The 23,893-nt window shown below is 38.6% G+C and overlaps 1 protein-coding gene across 6 annotated transcripts in view; it reads right to left on the bottom strand.

Moving 5' to 3' along the window:
• The window catches only part of FNIP2 (folliculin interacting protein 2), a 50,587-nt gene that overhangs the window by 7,519 nt on the left and 19,175 nt on the right, over positions 1-23,893 (bottom strand). For 3 of the 6 annotated variants that reach the window (XM_041479820.1, XM_041479822.1, XM_041479817.1), the window contains exons 2-16: positions 20,455-20,581; positions 18,371-18,505; positions 17,190-17,290; positions 17,032-17,103; positions 16,341-16,441; positions 16,075-16,164; positions 14,904-14,975; positions 14,172-14,301; positions 10,552-10,753; positions 9,896-9,984; positions 8,894-9,040; positions 8,580-8,749; positions 4,002-5,319; positions 3,060-3,216; positions 1,164-1,364 (exon numbers count right to left, since the gene is read on the bottom strand). In XM_041479820.1, coding sequence (XP_041335754.1) covers positions 1,164-1,364; positions 3,060-3,216; positions 4,002-5,319; positions 8,580-8,749; positions 8,894-9,040; positions 9,896-9,984; positions 10,552-10,753; positions 14,172-14,301; positions 14,904-14,975; positions 16,075-16,164; positions 16,341-16,441; positions 17,032-17,103; positions 17,190-17,290; positions 18,371-18,505; positions 20,455-20,581 — 3,112 coding nt within the window. The remainder of the gene's footprint in view (positions 1-1,163; positions 1,365-3,059; positions 3,217-4,001; positions 5,320-8,579; positions 8,750-8,893; positions 9,041-9,895; positions 9,985-10,551; positions 10,754-14,171; positions 14,302-14,903; positions 14,976-16,074; positions 16,165-16,340; positions 16,442-17,031; positions 17,104-17,189; positions 17,291-18,370; positions 18,506-20,454; positions 20,582-23,893) is intronic. The other 3 variants (XM_041479821.1, XM_041479819.1, XM_041479818.1) reach the window with 2 other exon arrangements.

The raw sequence follows: 23,893 nt of genomic DNA, 5'->3' as shown, positions 1-23,893 counted from the left end.
GAGTTGCAAAATCTCCTCACAGAAGGATCAAAGTATTTCTAACACAAATGATGAAAAATTTACAAACTAGCACTGTCAGTTCACAGTTCCTTTTCGTAAGAAAAAGGAAATAAAACACCTGAAAATCATTCTGCCTCCAGACACCTCCCAAACCACACAAGCCATACAGAAACTGCATATACAAATCCTAAGGCAACACCAGAAAGAACACTTCAGCTGCAAAATCAACTACTCAGTTTAAAAATGCCAGGATTTAAGTTGTGACTGTGCTAGTATTAAGATACAATTTCAACCACAGCTGCATATTTTTCAATGCCCAGAAGAATCCAGAGAAAACACTCAAAAATGTACCCACATATTTTGCCTAGCATTTGACTTGAAGAACTTAGTGTAATCAATACCACCAATTTAACTCAAAACAGTGCGAACCAATACTATTTAAAGCTATTAGTGTTTAGCTCTATCTTCCTCTTCCATCTGCTGGCACAGTTATTACACAGGATTCCTACAGAATTTCTCAAGGCTATCTGCTGAAGATGAAATCAATTCTATTTATTAGAAAAGGAGTGACTACTGAAAAAACCCTCCATCTCCCCTCACTAATAATTATGTGCTAAAAATTGAATTACAGTTATTGCAGTCAGAGTTGTGGGTCATTTTGTTGTAATCAGCAAAACCAGCATTACTGATTTGCTCTGATGAACTCCACTACAAATGAGGACAGGAAAGGATGCAGTGGGATAGGGAGTATGCAACATGACAAAGTAACATTCCCTGCTGCAACGCACTCATTCCCAGGTGTCTCATCCCATCAATCCTATGAAGCCATCTGCAAAGCTACCCAAGACAGCACTTGCTAAAATATGCGTAAAGCAGAAGCGTCAAGTAAACAAACAGGCACAGTTAGTTGGACTGGAGAGAGAACAGGCATCTACTGCATGGGGCTGGACAGAAACCCCAAGAATAGGAAGTTTTTTGCCAGAACCAGGATTTGGTATCCATTACTGGACTGTAGCATGGATTCTTTCCAATATGTTGTAACAGCTCTGCATTATATCAGGCATTAGTTCATTGGTATTGCAACACAGTGTACAGAACTCTGTGTTTGCTATCTGAGCTAAACAACTTCCATTAGCTACAGCCTTCAATAAAGAAATACTTACAAAGTCAGCTGGGACGTTCAGTTTGTAAAGCTGTAAAATAGACTGCAACAGACTGGATACTTGACTCGAAACCAGAACATCCTTGCCTAACTTCACACTGTCCATCATCTTCCTCTGGCTTGTAGCTACTTGTACATTCCATTTATCTGTGTCTGCAATAATGCAGACAGCTTCTGCTATGGGCTCATCTAGCACCGGATGCTGCAAGAGAAACAAAATACAATTATGTGACACTTTCATAGACATTTACACAGTTCAGTTTGAGGTTCTACTTTTATTCACACTGATGTAGCAAATAAGAAAGTGATTCAATGCATGGTTTTGTCCATTAGGGAACCAAAGGTATCAAAAAGTGACAAGGAATACCAACTTCAGCAACAAGATTTACATTCAGCATTCAGCAGCACTGCATCTGCCAATTTGACTGAAACATCTAAATTTCATTAGTGCCTAAAAGTCACTACTCAATTTTATTTTTCTTCATGTATTCCTCCTACCCTGAAGAGATTAGTTTCTTTCAAAATGAAAAAATAATGACACTGATCCAGTGATGGTGAAAGTACCTTCAATGTTTCAGAGATATGTGAGGGATTTTATTATGCAAAATCAAGAAGGGTATAATAGAACAGCTAGGGCTGGAGGGGACCTCTGGAGATCCTCTAATCTAACTCCTTGCCAAGACAGTGTCCCCTAGAGCAGGTGACACAGGAACAACTCCAGGTGGGTTCTGAATGTCTCTAGAGAGGGAGACTCCCCAGAAGACTCCTGAGCAGCTGGTTCCAGTGCTCTGCCACGCTCAGCATAAAGAATTTCTTTCTCAGAAGCTGAGGTGGAACTTCTTGTGTTTTAGTTTATGGCCATTGCACCTTGTCCTGTTGCTGAGCACCACTCTCTTGACACTTGCCTTTAGGACATTTGCATGCATCAATGAGATCTCCTCAGTCAAGTATCCTCTGAGAGGTGTTCCAGATCCCTAATGCTCTCTGGGGCTTTCCACTGGAGTCTCTCCAGTAGCTCCTCATCCTTCTTGACCTGTGGAGCCCAGATGTAACCTCACTAGGGCTGAGTAGGTGCAGGTTCACCTCCCTTGACCTGCTGGAATGCTCTTGCTATGCACCCCAGGAGAGCACTGGCTCTCCTTGCAGCAAGAGCTGCTCAGGCTCATGGCCCACTTGTCATCCACCAAAGATTTATCTATCACACTATCACACCAGACCAATCTGATGCTCCTTAAGGAACAGACACACACATCACTGCTCTGGACAGTACATGCAGTCATATCAGCAGGATGATTCTTAATTGCTACAGAGAGAAGCTGCTGACAATTACTAGATAAGCATTTAAAATTGCATACTGAGGTAACAGTTATTCCAGTGAAAGCATAGTTATAAATTTTATAATTTAGGAGTACTTACAGTAGAGAAAGAACACAGCAAAGTTCTTATCTATATACAATTACCTTCTGTAGCCAGTCATTTCTGCTACAGACTAGCATCATACAGGCCTCAACATGACTTTACCTCACCTGCAACACATGCCACTAAGTGGCAAAATAAGATGTTTCAACTTGCATATAATTTTTCTGAAATACCGGTAATTTTGTCTGCTATTGTGATGGAAAAGAGAAGCAGCTCAAGGGTTTTCTTCCTTGTTTGTAACTTGAAGTTGCAAACAATCTTCCTCGTGTTAATCTTTGAGGAGAAGCCTTCAAAGTAATAAAGGAAAGCACATGATTCTTGCATGAATAGGTGTTGCATATAGTAAATTAAGGGTTTACATTTTCAAAAAGGAAGACATGGCAGGTGTGGCTGTTCAGAACAGGTAAGTAAAAAACATAACCTACTAAAATAACCTGCTTCTGTAGATTTCAGTATCACAACTCCTACTTTAACTCACATGCATTGCATGAAGTAGATCTGCTAGTAGACACTGCTTGAGTTTTTCATCATTATTTATTCCATGCAGCACTAGATCAGGTATATATGTATGACAGTAACCACCCAGAAGCGATCTTCCAAAGTTTTTCACACATTGACTGCTGATGGTATTTGACCTGAAATACAGAAACAAAGTAGCTAAGACTCTTGCTTGACAACTGCATTCAGATTTTACATTAATGCAAAGTCATGCCTCCTTCTACTGCAAATATTAATCAACAGTTGTACTACAAGTACACATAAATGTTCACATCAGTAAACATCTACTGATGCCCTTTGAAACAAGAATTTCAAAAGTTGAAATTTAACAACACATTGATTTCTTCAAACTTGGAAATAAGCAAATGTATATGCACTGGAGTTTGTGAGATAAATGAGCTCCATGTTCTGCAGCTTACAATTTTGCTAAATTTGAGTTTTCTTCAATTTTCGTGCTTAAGGTAAGTCTAGAAACTGAGCTTAAGCACCATCAAACTCCATGTGTATCTGGAATGCTCAAAAACTTTCAAATAGCACGCCCATGTTTATTCCAAATCTGTATTTGAGTTATAAATATGTCAAATCTAAACAGTTATCTTTTTAAGCGAAATTTTGTTTGTCCTCAGATGCTCTATCTACATGTCTACATTCAATGTTTCAGTCAGTTTACATAAAAAGTTTGATCACCTTTTTTTAGGCATTTGAAGTATACCTTTGTAACAAAACTTTAATAAACTGCTCTCTGTTTCCTTTATGCCAAATCTACTTACAAGAATTCTAACTACATCACTGTCTACTACTGATTTGTTTGCAAGGAACTTAGTCAAGCTCCCAGAAGATTTCAGACTTGAAACTTTAAACACCTCCAAAGTAGCTACAGCTTTTTACTCCATTTTGTTCTAAATTAATCAGACTTCTTTACCTTGGCAAAGGAAGTTCCACTTCTGCAAATTCTTCAAGCCGTTTGCTGAGGTTATCACGATGCACTTCATCAGGGATACAACAATCACCTTCTTCATCACTAGCTCCAAGAGCACTGTCTGAACTCTCATTCCTTGGAATGTCCCCTTCAACTCTGAAGGAGGTTTTCCTTCCAGAATCCCCATAGGGGACATCTTTAGCACCTACTTTAGAGGAATCCTGTTTGACAGTAGAATCTGCTTCTACACAGTCAGAAGAATAGCTCTCCAAATTGCCAGAGCATAAAGTTCTATTTTCTTTCATGTTTGGCAATTTTACAGCTTCTATGTTATCTGTGGGCAAAAGCAGTTCACTAGATATTGAGTTAATTAAATTCACTTCAGTTCCTTTACTTTCCGTATGTTGGTTAAGTATACTTCCCTTCTCCTCACATGGTGGGATTTGTGCATAACAAACATTATGTCTACTGATGGGTATAAAGGCAGCTTCACAACTGTCTCCTTGATTCTGAGAAGCATCCACAGTCAGATTTGTGGAACTTGAGGCACAATGTATCACCTCTGGATTTTTAATTAATGCCTTCAGATTTTCTTCCATTTCTCTTCTATGAGTTTCTAAGTCTGACTCTGGTGACGCTGAACTTCCAATCTGAAATGTGACCTTTTCTAAGTGTGAACTCCTGTGGCCAGACCTTTCAGGACAAGGTACAGCAGATGACCTACCAGAAAACTGCTTCTCCACTTTGCTCTCATTCTGGTTCTTGTTCTTCTTTACACCCATTATATCCTCTAATTTAGATGATTCTTCAGAGTGGCAGGATATGATTCCTGTATCAGTGACAGTTCTTTTCCTACCATCAGCTGTTCCTTTACAGAAACTGCCAGTTAGACAGTCAACAGATGTTTCAGAGGTCTGACTGGCCTTTTCTATTGCTTCCCTCTTTTCTCTTGAAGAGACTGGGACAGCCTGAGTGCCTTCTGGTTCATGCACCCCCTCTGCAGTACTGTTGTTCTTACTTCCATCATTCTTTGGAGGTAGGATTGGAGGCACAAGAGCAGGATCATTTTTAACAGTGACAACCACATAATCAGATTCCTCTACCTCTCCCTTTTCTAGTGCAGTTGTGATCTTGCTTCCATTTAGCACCTGCTCTCCTTCCCCAGCCTTGTCACTCCATGTCAGCTGATTCTCCTGCAGCTCAGAGCACCGGATGAAGTAAGTTAGAACATAGAGCAAGCGCTGCACCAGCTCCTTGCGCTTTCCAACAATCACAGTCCGAGTCAATCTCACTGGAGAGCCTATGGCACCATAGAGGTCACCTACACAGGAAAGCAAAAACTTCACAGGTTTATGTTGCATTGTAATATAACTCATACTGCTCAAATTCAACACATTTTGAAACAGCATTTACTATGGACACAATTAGACAGTTAATTTCTTCCACAGTGAATTCATAAAAGTCTTAAAGAGTAACAAAGGAAGTCACCTAATGCTTCTTACAACTGGCTTTTCTCCAGAAGGCCTTTTGTGACCAATCAGCTGCTATTACTCATTTTATTTCTGTTAAGAGCCACTAAGATTTAATTTACACAATGCTTACAAGATATTATCACCTGGAAACTGACACAAGGGAGCAAAGAAGAATGCATGTCCAGCAAAACTATGAAGCCAGCTATATACTATTTTCTATTTTTCTACTAATTTTCTTTCATCAGAAACAAAGTTTCTCTGTTTTAGTGCAGTGACCTTTCTGTTAAACACAGGCATTTTCACACAGATAAAATCTTAATTATGTTTTTCAGGACTAAGATATCAAAAAAGAATAAAAGAAATAAATATTAGCTTAATAAATGAGGTTCAGAAAAAAAAAGGCATGTAACTACTTTATTGAGCAAAGCACGTGCTGTGTATGTGGGAGCCAACCTCACTCACATGAGCATTTAACTTTGGCAGGGGGAGTAGAGAAGCAGGAAATCAAAATACAACTGCAATATGAAAGGCACTACTACATCATCATCTAAGTCCTCCTGAGAATGACTTCTTGCTATTTATCCTGAATAACTGCTTTTTTAACAGAACTAAGGTTGTACATCTCCTACTTCCAACATATTTTTTTGTGAGAGTGGCAATTATCTTCCAACTGCTTATAATCATCTATCAGCTAAAGGGTTCCTACTCCAGAGTTCTGGGAGAAATAAACAAATAAACATAGATAACCAGTAAGGGAATGTTCACATGCCCCACTGGTAAAAGATCAGCTAACTCAGAGAAGTGTCTATTCCTAGGATGAGTTAACCCAGTTGTCTTCACATGACACCCATCAGAGAACACTCACTAAATTGCCTTTGGCTAACGAATCTATGTCTGATCTCACCAGCACATGGGAGACAGCCAAACCCTCCATTTTCCTCAGATACCTGAAGTATAGAAAGCAGGCTTCTCTACCTTGAGGTCTGATCAGCTACCTGCTAATCTATCAGACTGCTTTCAGGTGCTAAATGCTTCCTTCCTCTGGGCTGCTCAAATTCTGTTCTGGACAGAGCTTGCCATCAGGATTTTGTACTAGACCTCAAAAAGCAACACTATATTAAGAGTTATAAACAGAGCTTCAGAAAGAGTTATACACAGAGCTTCAGGCAAGGGGGCCTCTGGTTTCGACACTAACACAGCAAAAAAAAAACTCCAAAGAGCACATTTATGTCCAGCCTCCTTCTCACTATACACATCATAAAAGGAATAACACTCCCAACTCCATTCCTACAAAACAAGGATCAATGAGACAGTAATTCCATGGCTTCTCTGTCTCCCCTGCTAAGATCTGCCATTTCCCACGATGCCAGTGATGCACTGGAGAGGCTCCTGGCGGGTGGCATCAGTGGTGCCATCTTCCTTCAGTTAGGGACACCCTTGCAACTAACCCTAGAGCCTAACAAGCCAGCAAATTCATTCCCTAGGAACTAAAAGTGGTTTTTCAGACTTCTTCAGACTTCTCAATTAATCTCAAAGGCTGGTAGGCCACAAAGACAAGCAATATGGAAATGAAAGTGGAATATATTGTTTTACTTTTGAGTTGAGCACAGTTGCTATGGAAATCAGATTCAGGCTTCATGTTCATTTGCACAATTAGCTTTTATATAAATACTAATAAGACAGTGCAAAAAGTCAAAATTGTGATCTTCAAAACGTACTAATACTTGTTAATACCATTAGATTGAAGCTGGTGTTTAAGAGACAGTATGTCTTCATGACAGAGGGACTTACAATTGTATTAGTACATAATTGCAATTGATATGTAATGTGTAATGAAAATACAGGTCTGAAGGTGGAAAGACAGGTACATCTAAATCCTGTCATTTCCATTTTTAAGCACCAAGACTTGATTTTTTGTTCTTCTTCCCTCTTCCTAAAGAAGACCAGCAGAGGGCAACATCTCCCTTTCACAATCAGCTTTTGCAACCACAACAGTAACAGCTTTTTGGGCTTTGTAAGAATGAAACAAAAATCAGAGAGCATTTTGAGTTCAGGCACTGAGAACTTGGCAAAACAAAAAGGGAAACAGACTCTTGACTAGTCACCAGTGGTGACTCCTGGGAACAACCACAAGAGCTACTACTGAGCTTACGCCTCCAGTCCAGCTGGTTTTTGCAACTCCAGGCCTGGCTCCATCCTCAACACCATGGACACACTTCTAATTTCCCCTTCAGTCTAACCTCTGCACAATGTTTCAAGGACATCTTAAACCAGGAAACAATTCACTACAATTACATGGTCACAGTAGCAAATCTTTCACAGAGCTTACTGAGAAAAAGAAGCCTGAGACAATCAGGAAAAGACAGCACCAGCATCACAGAGTAAGTCACATCCTTGTCTCAGCGTGCATGTGTTATTTTACATGGCAATATAGTACATCAGCTAAAGTGAAGGGTTGTCTGATGTCAGATTTTCATCTGCTGCCAAGAAGAGAAGGAATTTTCAAATATTTACCACTGACAGAATGACTTTCTCAGCTTTCATTCACCTACTCACTTGACATCAGTTATCTAGTCCCTTGTATCAAGATAATTTACAAGCTATAAAATATTTGTCAGAGACCAGTCTGAGGCACAGAGGATAGAAAAAACATCTTGCCCCAAGCCCATTCATGTAACAGTAAGTGAATGGAGCTACTGCCAGTCGCCAGACTTCCGATTTATTGCCCTGCTCTCTATTCTAGCTATGTGAGAATAAGACAAAGGGAGGTAGCCAGTTTCAACTACAAAGGGCCTCCAAGGCCCAGGGAACTCCTCTCAATCCAGTCTATTTCATCTTGTTTTTTCCCAAACTGCTAAGACTATTGACAGCACTTGCACCATCTTAATGCCTCTATGACAAGTTAACCAGACAGTGTAACAGAGGATGTCAACAAGGATAAAAAGCAGGACATGCAAAGAGGCCTCCAAATGCTCTGATTAATCAGGCAAAAGACACGTGTTGGTAGCAGGAAATGTGACCCGGATTACAAGTAGCCCTTATCTAAAAGGAGTGGATGCACAAAGGTGCTTGTTAGAGAAAAATCCAAAGCTTTCCAAATCATACTGACCCAGCTGTGCCCAGAGAGGGTTGTATGGGTGGGATTTTGCCAGCATGTTCACAGACTGGGATGTGCGCTTCTCAGAGAAAGCCTTGATGGGAGGATGGTCAACTGGCATCACTGTTGGGACCCACGCCAGGTGGTAAGTCAGCACTGCGGTCAGCAAAGCAGCAAAGAACCTAGTAGGAAAAAAAAAAAGTTAAAAAAAGCATGTCCAAAGTAACACCAGCAACAGAACACCCCATTAAGTGCTTTAACATAGTCACATGCACTGGGAAGCACAAAAGCTTTTTCTTAAGAAAAATGGAGTGAGGGAAGCTTACTGATTTTTGTTGATCTGTTCTATCAGAAAGGTAAATTCTTTAAGAAAACGCTGGCATAGCTGATTCTTTTCCAGGGTGCTGGACATCATATTAAGCCACACAGGCTCTGCAATCCTTGGAACAGAATATAGGTTCCAGATGGTAACTCTGCTCAAAGAAAATTCCCAAAAAGTCAGTGTTAACTTGCATGTTTCAATTCTGCAAATAAATATATGTAGCCCCTTTCCTCTTCTGTTGTCCAGATTTTAATTTGCCTTTTTTTTTTTTTTTGCTAAGATCTAGGAGACTAAACAAACTGGAAGAGTTTTTACTCTTCCAGTAATTACTAGTGTTCAGAACACTAGTCTGTTTAGTTCATATTATCAGTAACCCAGTGTCATATGAGTTACATATTTAGCTTCCTTTTTTTTGCATTCCCATGTGAATTTTATTCAGAGAAACCATTCAGAAATAAATTTGAGGGGAAGAACCACCCATTCTATTCATTGCACAGATTCGATTCTACATTCCAGATATTAGAGAACCTCCATTCCATTAAAACCTTCTCTCTCTCCTGGGCTGACTTTCTTAGCCTTTGACCATTCCTTCCTTCCTCAAGTACAGAAAAGAGAGCTTTTGATTACAACTTTCTTGCCAGTTACATTGTTCAACATCTATGGCTAGGAGTAGACACATCTATCTGCATGAGTACATCAATCCACCCAATTGTACAGTCATCAGCAGAAGCCAGCTCTTGATGAGATGTTTAGACTTTTACTGACAATCCCAGGAACATGTGAATGTAACATAACTACTTTCATTCGCATTTGGAAAACGGCTGAGTTGGTTTTGCTAAAGTTTTCTGAAAACATTTCCCCAATAACCAATGCAGAAAATTCATTCACACTAACTGCAAGACTGTCTAAAATACAAGACCTTACATTCAGTTGCTTATAACTGACAAATATCTTTCATGGGGCATGAAAAGTGCTCTCCTTGTAATTCAGAATTCCATCAACTCACCTGAATTCTCCCAGGGCATCCATGACACGGCTGATATAAACCTGCACTCTCTGGCTGGATTCTGCTATTTTTCTACATGAGATCATGGCCTTGATTAAGAGTTAAAGACACAAAACAGCTGCTTAAAGGATTCACATTCTCCATCTTTTTAAACTTCATTAACATGTCAAAATAACTAAGATCTAGCCCCAGTCCTATACAGCCACTCAGGACAACAACAAACGCCAACCTCCCTCCACCTCACAGGACAACAGTCCCTAATACTGGACAAGGGGAGAGAAGAGAAAATTTCTGAGAGGAAGAAGACAGCAACAAATATTTTGTGTCTCTCTTTTAGACACTGCATGAAAGGGCAGAGTACCATCATTTCCATAGTCTCTAGGTAGTCAAGAAAACCTCAGAGTGAAATATGGCAAGAACGAAAGGAAAACCACCCATAGCATAAAACTCTCCATTCTAATTCTGTCTAGAAAAGAAACTGCACCTCTTTCAGCAAATGCTGAGTTCCTACACTGGGCTCAAGCTCAAGACTGCATGTGTAAGGAGGGAGGCAAGCTTGAAACCACGCACCTTCTCCCACTCTTCATCTATCAGGTTCTAGAATACTTCATTCTGATTGACATTTTTCCACATTATGCCAAATTAGTATTCTGTACCTTTTCTATTGCATATTTCAGCTTGTTCATGTGAGACTCAAAAAGAGGAAAGTGAGAGAAAAAGAAATCCTGGAAGTTTCTCTGTGCTTCTTCTTTTTCAGGCAGAGAAAAGATGATGCTGATTGCAATTTTTTTCCTCCGAACCATTGCAGGATTGGAGCTGCAGGTTTCATCAGCCATACTAAACATTTCTTCAGTGGACCTGTAAGACAGATTTGTTAGGACAGTTACCTGTGTACTGAGAGATAATTCAGCTTCTCTCCATAGCTCTCTATATAGTGGAAGGTAACTCATTTGTAGGACTCCTTTGACTGACTACATAAGGCTTTGCTGTCACATGTTTCTGAACAGAAGATGCCTGACATTTTGATGGGTAAGTCCTGTGCTTGTTCAAATAGGAAGAAGACAATCCCCAGAGAGGTCTGGTGTGAACACTTTCCTCTGAAACGGAACTAATAGATTCCCTCCTGGATTTAACTTTGAGGGAGATGAAGAAAAGGGAACAGGGATACATCACACAAAATCGTAACCAAAAAAAGTAAAAGGTAACTTTGGAGCTGTGAACTGCATCCAGCACTCGAGGTCCTATCTAGGTGCTCAGCTGCATATCTATGATGGTCTTGAATCTGGACAATTGCTCATGATGGAAGCTGGGAAACATAACCTATACTATCTATATTGTTCTGGCATCTCAAGATAGATGTTTGCAGTTAACCAGTTAAAATAGAAAGTTTTATTTTGTATGAAGACAAAATGTCACCACCCAGTAATTACTGTGAAAACACAAACTTAACACCTACAAATACATGTTTGCCCAGCTCAAAATTCTGTAGACTTCAGCTTAGAAAGATTGTTTTCTGCTTAAAACTATAAAAAAATACCAGAAAGAAAAAAACACTCATCCAGTGGCTATTTTACAACCATTATTATTTCTCCAGTTCTATTTATTTCCTTGATAGTGCAGCCACATTTCTTTCAACAATTGTGTCTCTTCTCAATATTACATACGGGCTGCTACTAGGATCAATACTGCTCAACGTTTTGATTATCAGCCTGTGGATCAAAACACATCTTCAGTGAGTCTGCAGATAATGTCAAATGGGGGAAAAATGGTCATTCAAGGGGACAGCAGTGTCCAGAAAGGCTGTGGAATCTCTATCCTTGGAGTTTTTCAAGACTAAAAAGAGTCTAAAAAGAGTTAATCAAGAGTCAAGTTCCACAGACACCTAATGTAAATTCCAAGCTACCGCTTTGCACAGGCAACCGATTTGGATGATACCCACAAGTCTCAGCCCAGCATAATTTTTACTGTGATTATACAAAAGGGTGGCAAATCCCTCACCCTGTTCTTCAATAAATACTAGCCTTGCAGTGCTAGATATCGATACTGCTGGATTTACTATTTTTTTTTCTTGTGTAAAGAGTCTTGATCAACTTCACTGAAAAAAACACCATATAAATATATATAAAATATGTATACATAAATAAGTAAAACACTATGGAAAAAATGTCTGTTGGAAGGAACTTCAACTGAATAATGGGTGTTAATCTACTGAGAAATTACAGGAGAATAGAGTAAAAAAGACAAAAAAGCCATGGAGATATTCTGAGCAGCAGCTCATCTGGAAATAGCTTGGCTTTTGAGTTTCTTTTAAGTTAAGACTGCAATACCAGTGAGTGGTAATTAAAAGTTTGAAGTCTTTTCATATCAGAATTATCTTGAAATGGAGTCTGTAGTATTTATAGAACACTATGAAGCAATTAACAAAAGGAAAGACTCAGGGCTAAGCACTCAGTCCATTCTAAAAATAAGTAGTTTACAGTTTAATTGGTTTGACAAAGTTAAATATACAAAAAATTCTCATCACAGAGGTATGAGTCCATGAACACCGGATAAAACACACAATCAAACCCCAGCAAAAAAGAGCTTGTGGGAAAACAAGAGTTCAAGACAAAAACATAACCTCTGAACTTCAGGAACTTGCATACAGAGACAGAAATTCCCAAGGAAGTCAGAAAAGGATGGTCAGTCAGCATCTAAGAAACATCACAAGCTTTTGTACTGCTTCCCAGGAACTGAAATTGAGGAATTTAGGTCTGAGAGAGAAGCCTTTTCAACAAAACTGCTAATCTAGCTTGCTTGCCAATCGACTATGTGGAGTTCCAATCAGACATCTCAATTTCTTTGAGCTATTGGCCTAAAGCATCAGTCACAAAGACTATAGAATCTTGGCTGTAACAACCTGGGGTGCAAACTATGTGGCACTGAAGTATTCAACCAGAAGCTTACTGTTTCTTTAGCAAGTAACGAGAAAGCAAGTATCTGAAGAGGCTTTTTGGCTTAGAAAGAATCCCAGTTCAAGAATAATTCTAGACAGTAAAAATAATGATGTGCTGTTTCCAGTATCTTTCCCCAGCACAGGTTCTTCAGTGGGAAAAAAAAAAACCAACAACCCTGCTCTGGACAGCGAATAAGCAGCCCAAAGAGGCTTTCCTCTCAATAATTTGTAACTTTCAGAACACTTTGCAGTTTATATTTGTGAAAATTTGGCTATTTCTTAAACTGGGCTGAAATTATCTTATTTACCCTAGATGTTTAAACCTTTTTTACATGGGCTGTTCTCAGCCTTCTTTCTTTAGGAAACTAGACTAAAAGGTACTTCAGTTTACTTAAAGCAACCAGTTTATTCTCAACTACAAGTATGATTCAGAAAGCACAACTGCTACATTAGTACTACGGCACAATTCTCCATGTTAAAAATGATTCACTAAGAATATCTAGGAAAAATGCTGCAAGCGTCAGTTGACACTAGGGAAATAAGTCTTTTCAAATGAGGTTCAATTTTTATTTTTTACTGACTACATATTTTAACTGGCAGCTTTTATGCTTCTCTTAACTGAAAAGGGAGAGAGGCCAAATAGCATCAATTTCTTGTAGGTCTCCACTAATTCCCTTCTGTCTCTGGGTACAGGTGGATGAGTACAGAGAGAAGATAATCAAGAACCATTTGCTATTTTGCAAATGACAAGGGAAGAATTTGCTTATTAGCTATGAAAAGTCTGCTGCATTCCATGCTTTGTTATGCCACTGAGCTACAAAAGCTAATAAAATTCCAAAACAGAAGCCAAGCTTTTTGATCATAGCTTTTTTTTTCTTCCTGTTTTGGCAGAAGTCACATCAGGAACATCCTGTACCAGCCAAGAGAGTCGTCATGGGCTATTACTCCAAAATTTCACTAACTGCTCACTAGTCAGACTTCATCATAGTATTAAATCATTATGGTAGCAGTGCTGTTTACAGTCCCTTTCATCTCAACAAGATGCTCTGCTCCTTCAGAAACAATTTAATTTATTTTTCAGAATATGGCTTCATACACAGCCTATACAGTCACACCATGTTAATACACAGCCTATGTATTCAATAAAAATAATTATATTCCAAATTGGGCTTTGAAGTTGACATTCCGCCAAAAGTTCATCTTTTTTTTATATTGGCAATCTCATGTAACACACAGAAGATAGACTGAGTCGAGAACATTTAACAACAGGGTTCGTGCTTTTAAAGAAAGGAGGCTTAAGCTCTCAAACGGTTGTTGTAAGAAGAAAGGTGCTACACTCACCACCTGGGAATAATTCCATTCTCTAAACTGGTTGTCTGACTTCGGAGCCAGCGACGTTGATAGCTGCTAGAAGATGATGATGAAGAGCTTGGAGATGGAAAAGGAGTAACCAGAAGACTGCTCAGAGATGCTATGAAGAAAGCAACAAACCCCAAATACAATTAATCACAAAGATTGCTGGTTAAATACTTTTCTTCATACTCTAACAATAATTTCTCACAAATATTGCTCTTGCTTGCTGATATTTTTCACACAACTTACTTGCCACAGGAGAGAATTATTTTAAATAAATCTTGCTGCTTGAGGACATTCATTTGTTATAAAGTAGGAGAATGTCCCTACTAAAACATACTAAAATGTTGCTTATTCTCATTGAAAGTGCTCTCTCCCACGAGTCCTTGCACTCCCATTACAATAGACAGGATGACTTCTGGTCTTCATTTTCCTATTCAGTGTAAAAAGCCATTTTTCTTCATTTGCTCTAGTAAAGGCTCCAACCAGTTCTTCCTCCAAATTATAAACTGGTTAAGAACCCAGAACATGGTGGCTGTAAACAAAGAATATAATTGCAAATATTTTTGCATGAAGGCTTGGGGTAAATGCAGAAGGCAAACCACCTAGCAGATAAATTATGGATTTACAGGTCATGAGGTGTTTATATTTCAGGTGAATCACTGCAGCCAAGAATTGTAACAATTACAAAAGCAGGCAAACAAGATAGACAGCAGATACCTGACCGAGCAATGCCACTGTCTCTGTCCTCATTTTGTCCTCTGCTAGGCATATCAACAGGTGTGCTGTGTGCTAAAACAAACAGAGCAGATCAATAGAAAATATTACATAATTCATCATACTATTTGTCAGCATTTAAAAAAAAATGTTTAAATTTAAAGGTTATACACCAAAAAAATTACATCCCTTACTGCTGCTCAAAATCAGTATGGTGTGAAGAGAGCTGGCAGCAAACAGTAGCCTATGCTGAGTAGCATGTCACCACAGGAAGGTTATTTGCCCGAAGTAAACGTAAAAATATCTCTAAGGGGCTTAAGAATATGAATACAGTCTGCATTATCAGAAACCAGAACTCTGAAAGTGAGGGCTGGTGGTATCTTCATCACTCTTGATAAACTCTGAGTGTGCAAGATCGTCCTTTGACACAGGTTGAGATCAGAATGAAATAGTCCAGCACAAGGTCCATTAAAAGCTTCTGTTTCACTTGCTGAGCTGAGATTTACTGTCCACAAAGCCTCACAATAAATATTCAGTCTATGTCAGATTACATCAAAGTGTTAGTAGTGCAGAATTACTCAAATTGTAGAGCATGCAAGATTTGCAAAGGCTGTGAAGAAACTCTATTGGTATTTCAGTTCACATTTTTGCAATTAACAGAGTAATTAGGCCTGAGATCTACCCACCTGCATGGATCATCATTCTGCCTGTAAAAAGAGACTTTATGCTGCTTAAAGTTTTGAGAATGAAATAAATTAATATTGCTTAAGGAAAAAAAATCCTTAAAGCCTCCCAGACTTAGCTTAAGAATTTTGAATATCTGCCACCAAATTAAAAAGTAGCAAGAGATCAGAGAAGAGAAAGCAGTACACCAGCAAGACACCTGCATGTTAGCAAGAAACCAGCAACAAGCCAGGAAACATAATGTCTCTAAGAAACACAAGGGCTAATTCATCTTTAAACGACTGCATAAAATACCTTTAAAATTAAACACAGTAATTTAGCCATCTTTTCAGAAGACATGTTTTTAAGTATATACCAGATACACCTGTTGTCACTATTTTAGCCCTCTGTTTCTAGAGACTAATTATGCATGTCCTGCAAAGATTCAGAAGGAGTTGGATTTGTGTGTGCATATGGATGGGTCACACTGTGGCTGGCATTCCACACAAACCTGCAAAGAAAGAAGCACTGCGGATGAGCCGGAGGGGACCTCCTTCAGACACACCCTGCAGCAGTTTGCTGCTACACAGCTGTAACACACCTAGGAAACAAAAGCAACGTAGAGAAAATGGAAAAAAAATGAAAAAAAAACCAAAACCAAAAAACAAAAAAGTAAAAAACCCAAGGAGGTGATGTACTGGGAAAGAAAAAAAGCCAAAACTGAATGAACAGATGGCCTTGTGTTGTCAGAAAGACACAGAACCTGGAAATATTTACCTAAATTACTTCCACTGCGACAGGTTCCCAAACCATTCTGATTGGAGCTCAGCTTTCCCAGACTGGGATCTTGGTTGATGTATTCAAAGCTATCTTGCAAGCTAAAACAGGGAGAAGCCAGTATTCCTTGAGAATATGATCAATAGGTATTAATATTAGCTTATGAATTAGGTTCATTTTATAAAAAAAGAAGGCTGAACATGAACTTTAAAACCAAACTGAAGGATAAGTAGGTTTCTGAAACTGGAAGGAAACAGGCATTTATTTTTTATATTTGAATTACTGGAAGCTTCTTTCTATGGCATTTAGGATTCAATTTATTCATATTGCCCATTTTGGGGAGGACGTAAAACAAAATAGTGTATTTGTTGAAGGAAACAGAAGTGGGATACGGGGACAAAGCATTCTCAGTATATCTCTTCCTCATCTTCTGAGAGCAATAAGAGATTAAGGTTTTGATTGTCCAAATCACCTAACCTCTGAACTTTATTGCATGCCCTGGACAAATTAGGAAGTAGAAACATGGAGTTTTTTTTTTTTAAATCAAAAACTTGGCCAGCCTAACTAGGAACTATTAAGAGAATTCTCCACAGCTGCCTTCCTGATTTTCTACCAGAACTACAAAAGGAGACAGACAACTGCACTGGCTGGGAAAGGAAAGAAATTATATATAAAAAAAAGATGTTCTTACTTATTGTTGCTTCCACTGAAGCTTCCTACCCTGGCTGAGAAGACTTTACTTATCATCAGCTGTGGGGGAGAGCTGAAAGGATAAACAGTCATTTATTTCACTGAGTCATCAATTCCAAGTGCCTGACAAGACAGTGCATCACAGAAAAGGACACTCACCGTATGTAGTGAATTTTCAAGGTGGAGCCTTTGTAACTCATTGCCACTGAGCCAAACATCATTTCTCCCAGCATATTGACATCAGAGGCTGGTCTGGTGTACTACACAGACAAGAAGATGGGAACAGCAAAGTTAAAAATAACTTGGCATACTATTTCAACTTACCATAGTGCCACAGTGATGCATTCAGAATGGAGAACAAAGAAGTTCATCTTTTTCATGCAGAGTAAGATCAGTGTGCACCCAGTGTGGGCTTAACACTGTGGATTTAGCAAGTACAACAGGAAGAAATCCCGCATTTTTCTGACTAGATGAGCAGTACTACCCTTGTTCTGGGGGGACCCCCAAAGGCAAGAGAGAAAAAAGGATCTTCTGCATTTCCAAAGAAATAGCTGTGTCCAGCAACATTCCCATATAACAGAGTGTTTGATAATGTTATTTGTAAATGCTAACAGGACTTGGATTCTGTGGTGTGGATCCCCAAAAAATAAGATGCCTTCCTTATTCAAATGAGTAAACTCACCTTCCCTGCCCTCGTGGAAACGTTTTTCATTGGAAAATATTTTATGATTATACTTAGAAATGCAGTCTTCAGATCAGTTGCTTATTTTGTTCCAAAGACTGATCATCAATAGCAAATACAAAGAGAAGTTTTTTAATTCTGAAGAAAATCACCTTCCAGTTAAATATAATTATTTTCTTTTCCCACCTTAACCTATACATTCTTCAGACTTCATTTTTCTAGGTGAAATGCTAACACTTTTACTAAGAAAGAGACAAAGCACCTTAAATTTAATATTATAGTAAGACAGACTAAAGGGACTCTTAATAAACCATGTTCAACAGCCTCTTCAGAACTGACCTGAACCATAAGCAGACATGAACAGAGAAGAGTATAGTACTTTTTACGATCTTCTCATGACAAAATGGTATTAGATATATTTCACAACTCCTTGAAAGATAAGGCCAAGATAGACAAAAAGCTTAAAAGATGACTAAAAGATGCACCCAAACAAATTTTTATTCTATAACATTTTGAGGATAGAGTAGATGTCTCAAGGTTCAGATTAAGCTGTAATGTACTAGAAGCCAAAGTCATTCAAAGATCTAATAGAAATCTTTAATAAACTAACTTCTTCAGTACAATGGAAAATCAAAAGCAATAAAGTAGCAAACATTACCTGATATTTCGGTATCTGTTCTTTGATATTTTGCATACAGCTCACAGAGGGACTATGGGAAGAAACATTGTTGTTCCCATTGCTTGCTTGGCAGTTCTTGGTAGAAGTCTTTACAGAAGCCTCATCTGCCATTTTCTATGTTAAAACAGAACAAAGTGATAAAAAGTAAATGTGAGAACTCCCATCTTTAAACATATCATGGCAAGAATCTCCTTAAAACTGCAGGAAAGCAACGGAAATAAAGATTACTCTTATTTGATTCAAAAAATATGTATCCGTTTTAAAAATTTTTTTTAAATGCCAGCATCAGAGCAAGTGGAGAACTGCTCTCACATTCACACTGTCAGATAGGTTTTCACAGTATCACATATAATCGGAGTAATCAGTTTCACAGGAAGATCATTCCCAATTGTTATGAATTACACTTTGTAATATTTGCCAAAATTTATGTAAACAATCTCAGCTTATGGGTTTCTTACAAACCAATTCCTGTAATCATTTGCACAATTAATCACTCAAATTGCATATAACTTTTGCTCCCCAAATGATTAATGGATTTCTAAAACAGAAGAACAGCCAGCAAAAACAAGGGATGAATAATCCATCATTTGGTAGAATTAGCAGGTTAAAGACAAACAATGTATTTGAATACTCAATGTGAATAAGCCTTAGTGTATTTCAGAAAAACACACAGTATACACACATATGCTTCCTTGACTTCAATTTAAATGGGACTGAGTTTGAAAGTAATTTTGTCTTAATTTTGAATGAATTAAGTTTTAGTTTTGGTGTTTGATAACAACCAAATACTCAAAACCATTTTTCACATCTAGGTGTTTGCATGGTATTCAAAGTGCTTTGGCTGTTTTAAAAGCTAGAAAACAGATTATAGCCTGTATCATGTGTTATGAGGGAGGTTATAATCTATTTTATGTCAGTGTTGCATAGAGAGTTTCTGGTAGGACATTTTGTGTTAACTTTTAGCTAAGGTATTCAAGCAAGTGGAATAATTGGAGTATTTAAATGAAGCCAGAAATGCATTTTTTGCTAACATGCTGTTGGTTTTAAAACAACTTTAAGATACTAAGTAATGACCTTGATTTTGGGCAGGGGGTGGGGCAAGAGGGGAAGCAAGATTAACAACCAGTCTGACCCATTTACGCTCTTAAGTAGATGATCAGACACCAGCTGATGATGCTCATCAGTCTTACTGATTCAGCACAATGGCATATTTACAGTGTGACTGAAATACAGACTTGGTTTTTAAGCATCTTCATAACTAAGTTCTACAAGTTGTGACTGTTCTTCTATGGCTTATACAGGTGTATATATATAGCTTTGCAATAAACCATGTTAGCCTAACAAGCTGAAGCTGCTGATTCTAAAAAAAATTTCAAAACAAACAAAAATTCGAAATAATTTCATGTAGAAGAGAAACATAGAGGCAGTAAGGAAAAAAAAACCACGCAAAACCAGCACAAAACAGAAAACACTGTTGCATTTACGTAAAATTACCTAAGTTTGCTGCAAGCTTTACTCCACACTTTGTGTGTTTGGAGAGAAGCAAGAATAACCTGCATCTTGACAGCACCTGCTCTTGCTTCTATGTGTCTCTAAAACTTACATGGCCATATATACCGCCATGTGTCATGCTTACATAGTACAGCGTGGTTAGCTAGTGAAGTTGTTTTAATTCACATAAAGACAACAACTTTACTACTCCAAACACCAAAGGAAAAAAAACACCTTTAGACACATGGTGGACATCACTGAAACAAATTGCACAGCCAGGGCTAACAACAAAAAGCAAACCCAGTCAACATTAGAAAGGCTGTAGAAATACTCAGTTTAAAGGTAATTAGATTTCTCTGCCTGAAAGCAAATCTGGATTGTTACATTTGAATACCATATTTATATTATAAATACCAAATACCACATGATAGGCCTGCTGTAACGATGCTTGTTGCAGCTATCACAGTGAAAGATCACAAGATTAAGAATTTGACACTTTTCTATTAAAAGAACTGTTTTTGGAAAGGAAAACAAAAGAGCAGTAGGACAACAGCAAAATTAAAATTTCATACCTGAACCACAGCTTCATCAATTTTGCGGACTGCTTTGGAATCAAATAAGACCTGTCTGCCTCTCCTCTCACAGTCTTGGTAAACTATCAGGCGGATTTCATTCAAGTCCAACTCTGAAGAGGACCAGCTACGGATTAGAAACATGAGATATTAAAATAGTGTGTTTACTTTGCAGGTTCATTTAAGTGAAGAAACGAGTATTAGGCAAATATACGTTTTACTTAGCATTTACAGAATCCAGGCTGCAAATCACCAAAGCAAAAAGGAACTCCAAAGGAGTGTCTAAGCTCAGTGTCACTGACAAAGGCAGGCACAGCCAGACCAATTTTCATCCAATCTTCTTTCAAAATTTTCCAGAAAGAGCACACAAAACTTAGTCTCAGCAATCTGCTCCAGGCCTTAACTAGTATTATTCTCTTCTCTGTACACAGCCTGGATCATCCTTATTATAAGGTAAGCATATTATTTTATGCAATACTCCCAGTGGCAATAAAACACAATGGATTACCATCCTCTCTACTGCAGCCTTTCAAGAGCACAAGGCTTCCACCCTCTCTCTTCTTTCTCTAAACAACACAAACCTAATTCCTTTTGACCTATTCCTGACCATGTAAGTTAAGATTTTCCCAAAGTTTAAGCCTTGCAACTGATAGACAAGGTTTATGTTGTTCCATTCTTCTTCCCCCTTTTCTGAGACATTTCAGGAGTTACAGAGCAGCCATTGATTACTGAGACTTGATGTCCAGCTACAAAGAAAATAATTTAGTACATGAAACCAAGACACTTGAACTTCAACCTGAAGCAAAACAATTCTCTCAAGCCAGAATCTGCCCATTCTGCAAAGACACAACATGGCACACGACCTGCCTCACTGCACTACCACAGGGGCCGAGGAGCCAAACTGATCATTGTGGCAATGACAAGAAACCTCATTTTTTTATTCCAAAAGGAGTCAGTCTGCACAGCAGAGCATGAAGATTCGCTCGGCCTCAGCTTTAGTTACAGAAAACACTTCTCAGGTTATGTAGCTGACAAGCTGAAATCAATGGAAAAAACCTACTGCTGCCTAAAGCAGTGCCACAGAGCACTGATGCTCAGTCACACTGCCCCAGCCCTGACCTGGATGAACTGCACCTGGGGGGTGAGAGTACAACTGGTATTAATAGTTGTTGGTTTAACAAACTACATAACAGACTTCAGCCAAGGCCACACTGATCTTCCACCCAAAAGGAAGTTTCATTTAGGAATTTCCCCAAACTGTGCGGTTTAACAAACTACATAACAGACTTCAGCCAAGGCCACACTGATCCCAAAAGGAGGTTTCATTTAGGAATTTCCCCAAACTATGCTTTACAGAAATGGAAGGTAGATAATTGAGAGAAGAGCATAAAACTCCTATACAGATAAAAGACTAGAATTTATGAAACTATTTCTTTTATTCCATGCTCTGTCAACTCCCATAACTCAACAGTGAGGTAAACACTACCAAACCCTGCTAGAGTCAGGATAACTGCTTTAAAAGGACACTTGCAGACTTGTGATTTTCAAATTATTTTAAGTAAAGCTAGCTTAATTTCTTCTTTGTGCTATTTCTACATAGCTTTAAAAAAAGTCTATTTATGCATCTTTTTCAAACCTGAAAGGCCTCAGTCTGAAGGCCTATTTTTAAACATCATGGGACAGAATAAGCCAGATACCCATCTCCACTGTAAGGTACTCTAATACAAGTATGCTGTAATATACAAGGTTTCCCATCATGGAATGATGCTAAAGGCTGTTTTGCTATCCACAGTGAGGAAACTTCTTGACGCATATGTAACGTGTTGCCTCCAGAACTGCTGAGAGTGCCAGCCAGATTTCAAGCCTTCCCTTTCAAAGGCAGTCACAGCATTATGTTAACCTGTATGAGACCAGACCTGATACCATTGCTGATAGTTGCCCAATAAGATCCTACACAACTTGCTTACAGAGAGATGCAACGACACCATCTGTGTAAGAAGTTTGTTACTAGTTTCTCAGCCCACTGCCTGTGCAATGCTATTACAAAATCCAGTTATACTGAATGCAAGAGAAGTCAGAGCCATCAATACACTTCATCCTAGTCTGCCACATGAATCTGATACTCTTCAGTACCAGATACCCCAATATCTCTTCAGTTACACAGCTATCTATTTACTTACTTGCTGCAACAGACAACCTGAAGTAACTACACTGCTTTCTTAAAAAGGCTGTAGGTCTTTCTTTAACAACAAAGAAAAGTTACATCTCTATGGCTTTAGCTTAAATTCTATGCAGGAGTAAAGCCCTGTCTCCATGACTGGCACAGCAGCATCCATACTTCAGACCACAGGCTTGCAAGTCTAAACTGAGAAAAATTCATTTCAGACACAGATTGAGCCAATTTAGCCCTGCATCTGCCCATTGATGCAGGGTTGCATTCAGGCTGGGTTGCATGAATTCAGGTTTCCTTATGAACAAATGAACTCCCTCATTACACACTAAAGCAAACCTCATGTTGCTCATGCAGTGCTGACTTCTGTACAAGACATGAACTGGATTTTATGTTAAAGTAGAAGCCAACTTAACAGCTTTCTCCACACAACATGCTAGAACTAAAGATTGCTGCAATCAGCCAGAACTACAAACAGATTCTTTAATACCAGACAGCAACAAGCTAAGAAATTACACAAAATCTATCATACAGAACTTTATGTGACTAGCAAACCAAATCTAGGGAAGTAATTTCAGATAATGCTTCTTATAGTTCTAACCAAATATCAAACTTACGCTTTAATGATGCCATTGCTTACAGATGCATTTCCTACAGCAGACCTACCCATCACAGAAGAGATCCTCATTTGATAACATCAAGCATATCTATAGGCAATTTATACAGGCATGCAAGTCCATACTTCCACATGGAATCTAGCAGCAGGCCCAAGACTAGTCAGATGACTGGGATGTTTATGCCCATCACAAAAGCTGATGAGCACTGTTTAGAGTACTTTCACCCTTTATTGTTTAAGCAAGGTTATGTAACAATTCCCCCAAAACACGGACAGCAGGAGTATTCAATCATCTCCTAAAAGCAGAGTGCTGAAGAATACAGACAGTACTCAGACTCATCTTTGACATGCGTAAAAACCAAAACCCCAAAATGTTACTTCCTTATCTCCATATCAGCTTATTGCTTATTTAGCAATGCCAGGTCCTGCATATTCTTAAAAATCACCTGAATTAACTAAATTAATATGATCTTGTGTATATGTTCACATTTCAGGTTAAATGCGGCTGCTCTGACTAAACATGTTTTCTTACCTGACCACAGAAGTAAGAGCCCCACATATGTTTTCCCTCCTTTTTGTAACTAGGTGACCCTTCCTGTTACTTGTGTCTGCTTAGGTAATTGCTGGAGCCTCCCGTAAACTGAATTCTCTCC

The sequence above is a fragment of the Pyrgilauda ruficollis genome, unplaced genomic scaffold, assembly GCF_017590135.1.
Source record: "Pyrgilauda ruficollis isolate IOZ18807 unplaced genomic scaffold, ASM1759013v1 scaffold5, whole genome shotgun sequence".
NCBI lineage: Eukaryota > Metazoa > Chordata > Aves > Passeriformes > Passeridae > Pyrgilauda > Pyrgilauda ruficollis.
Note: the sequence above shows the minus strand (reverse complement) of the source record. Positions and strands in the feature narration are given on the sequence as shown.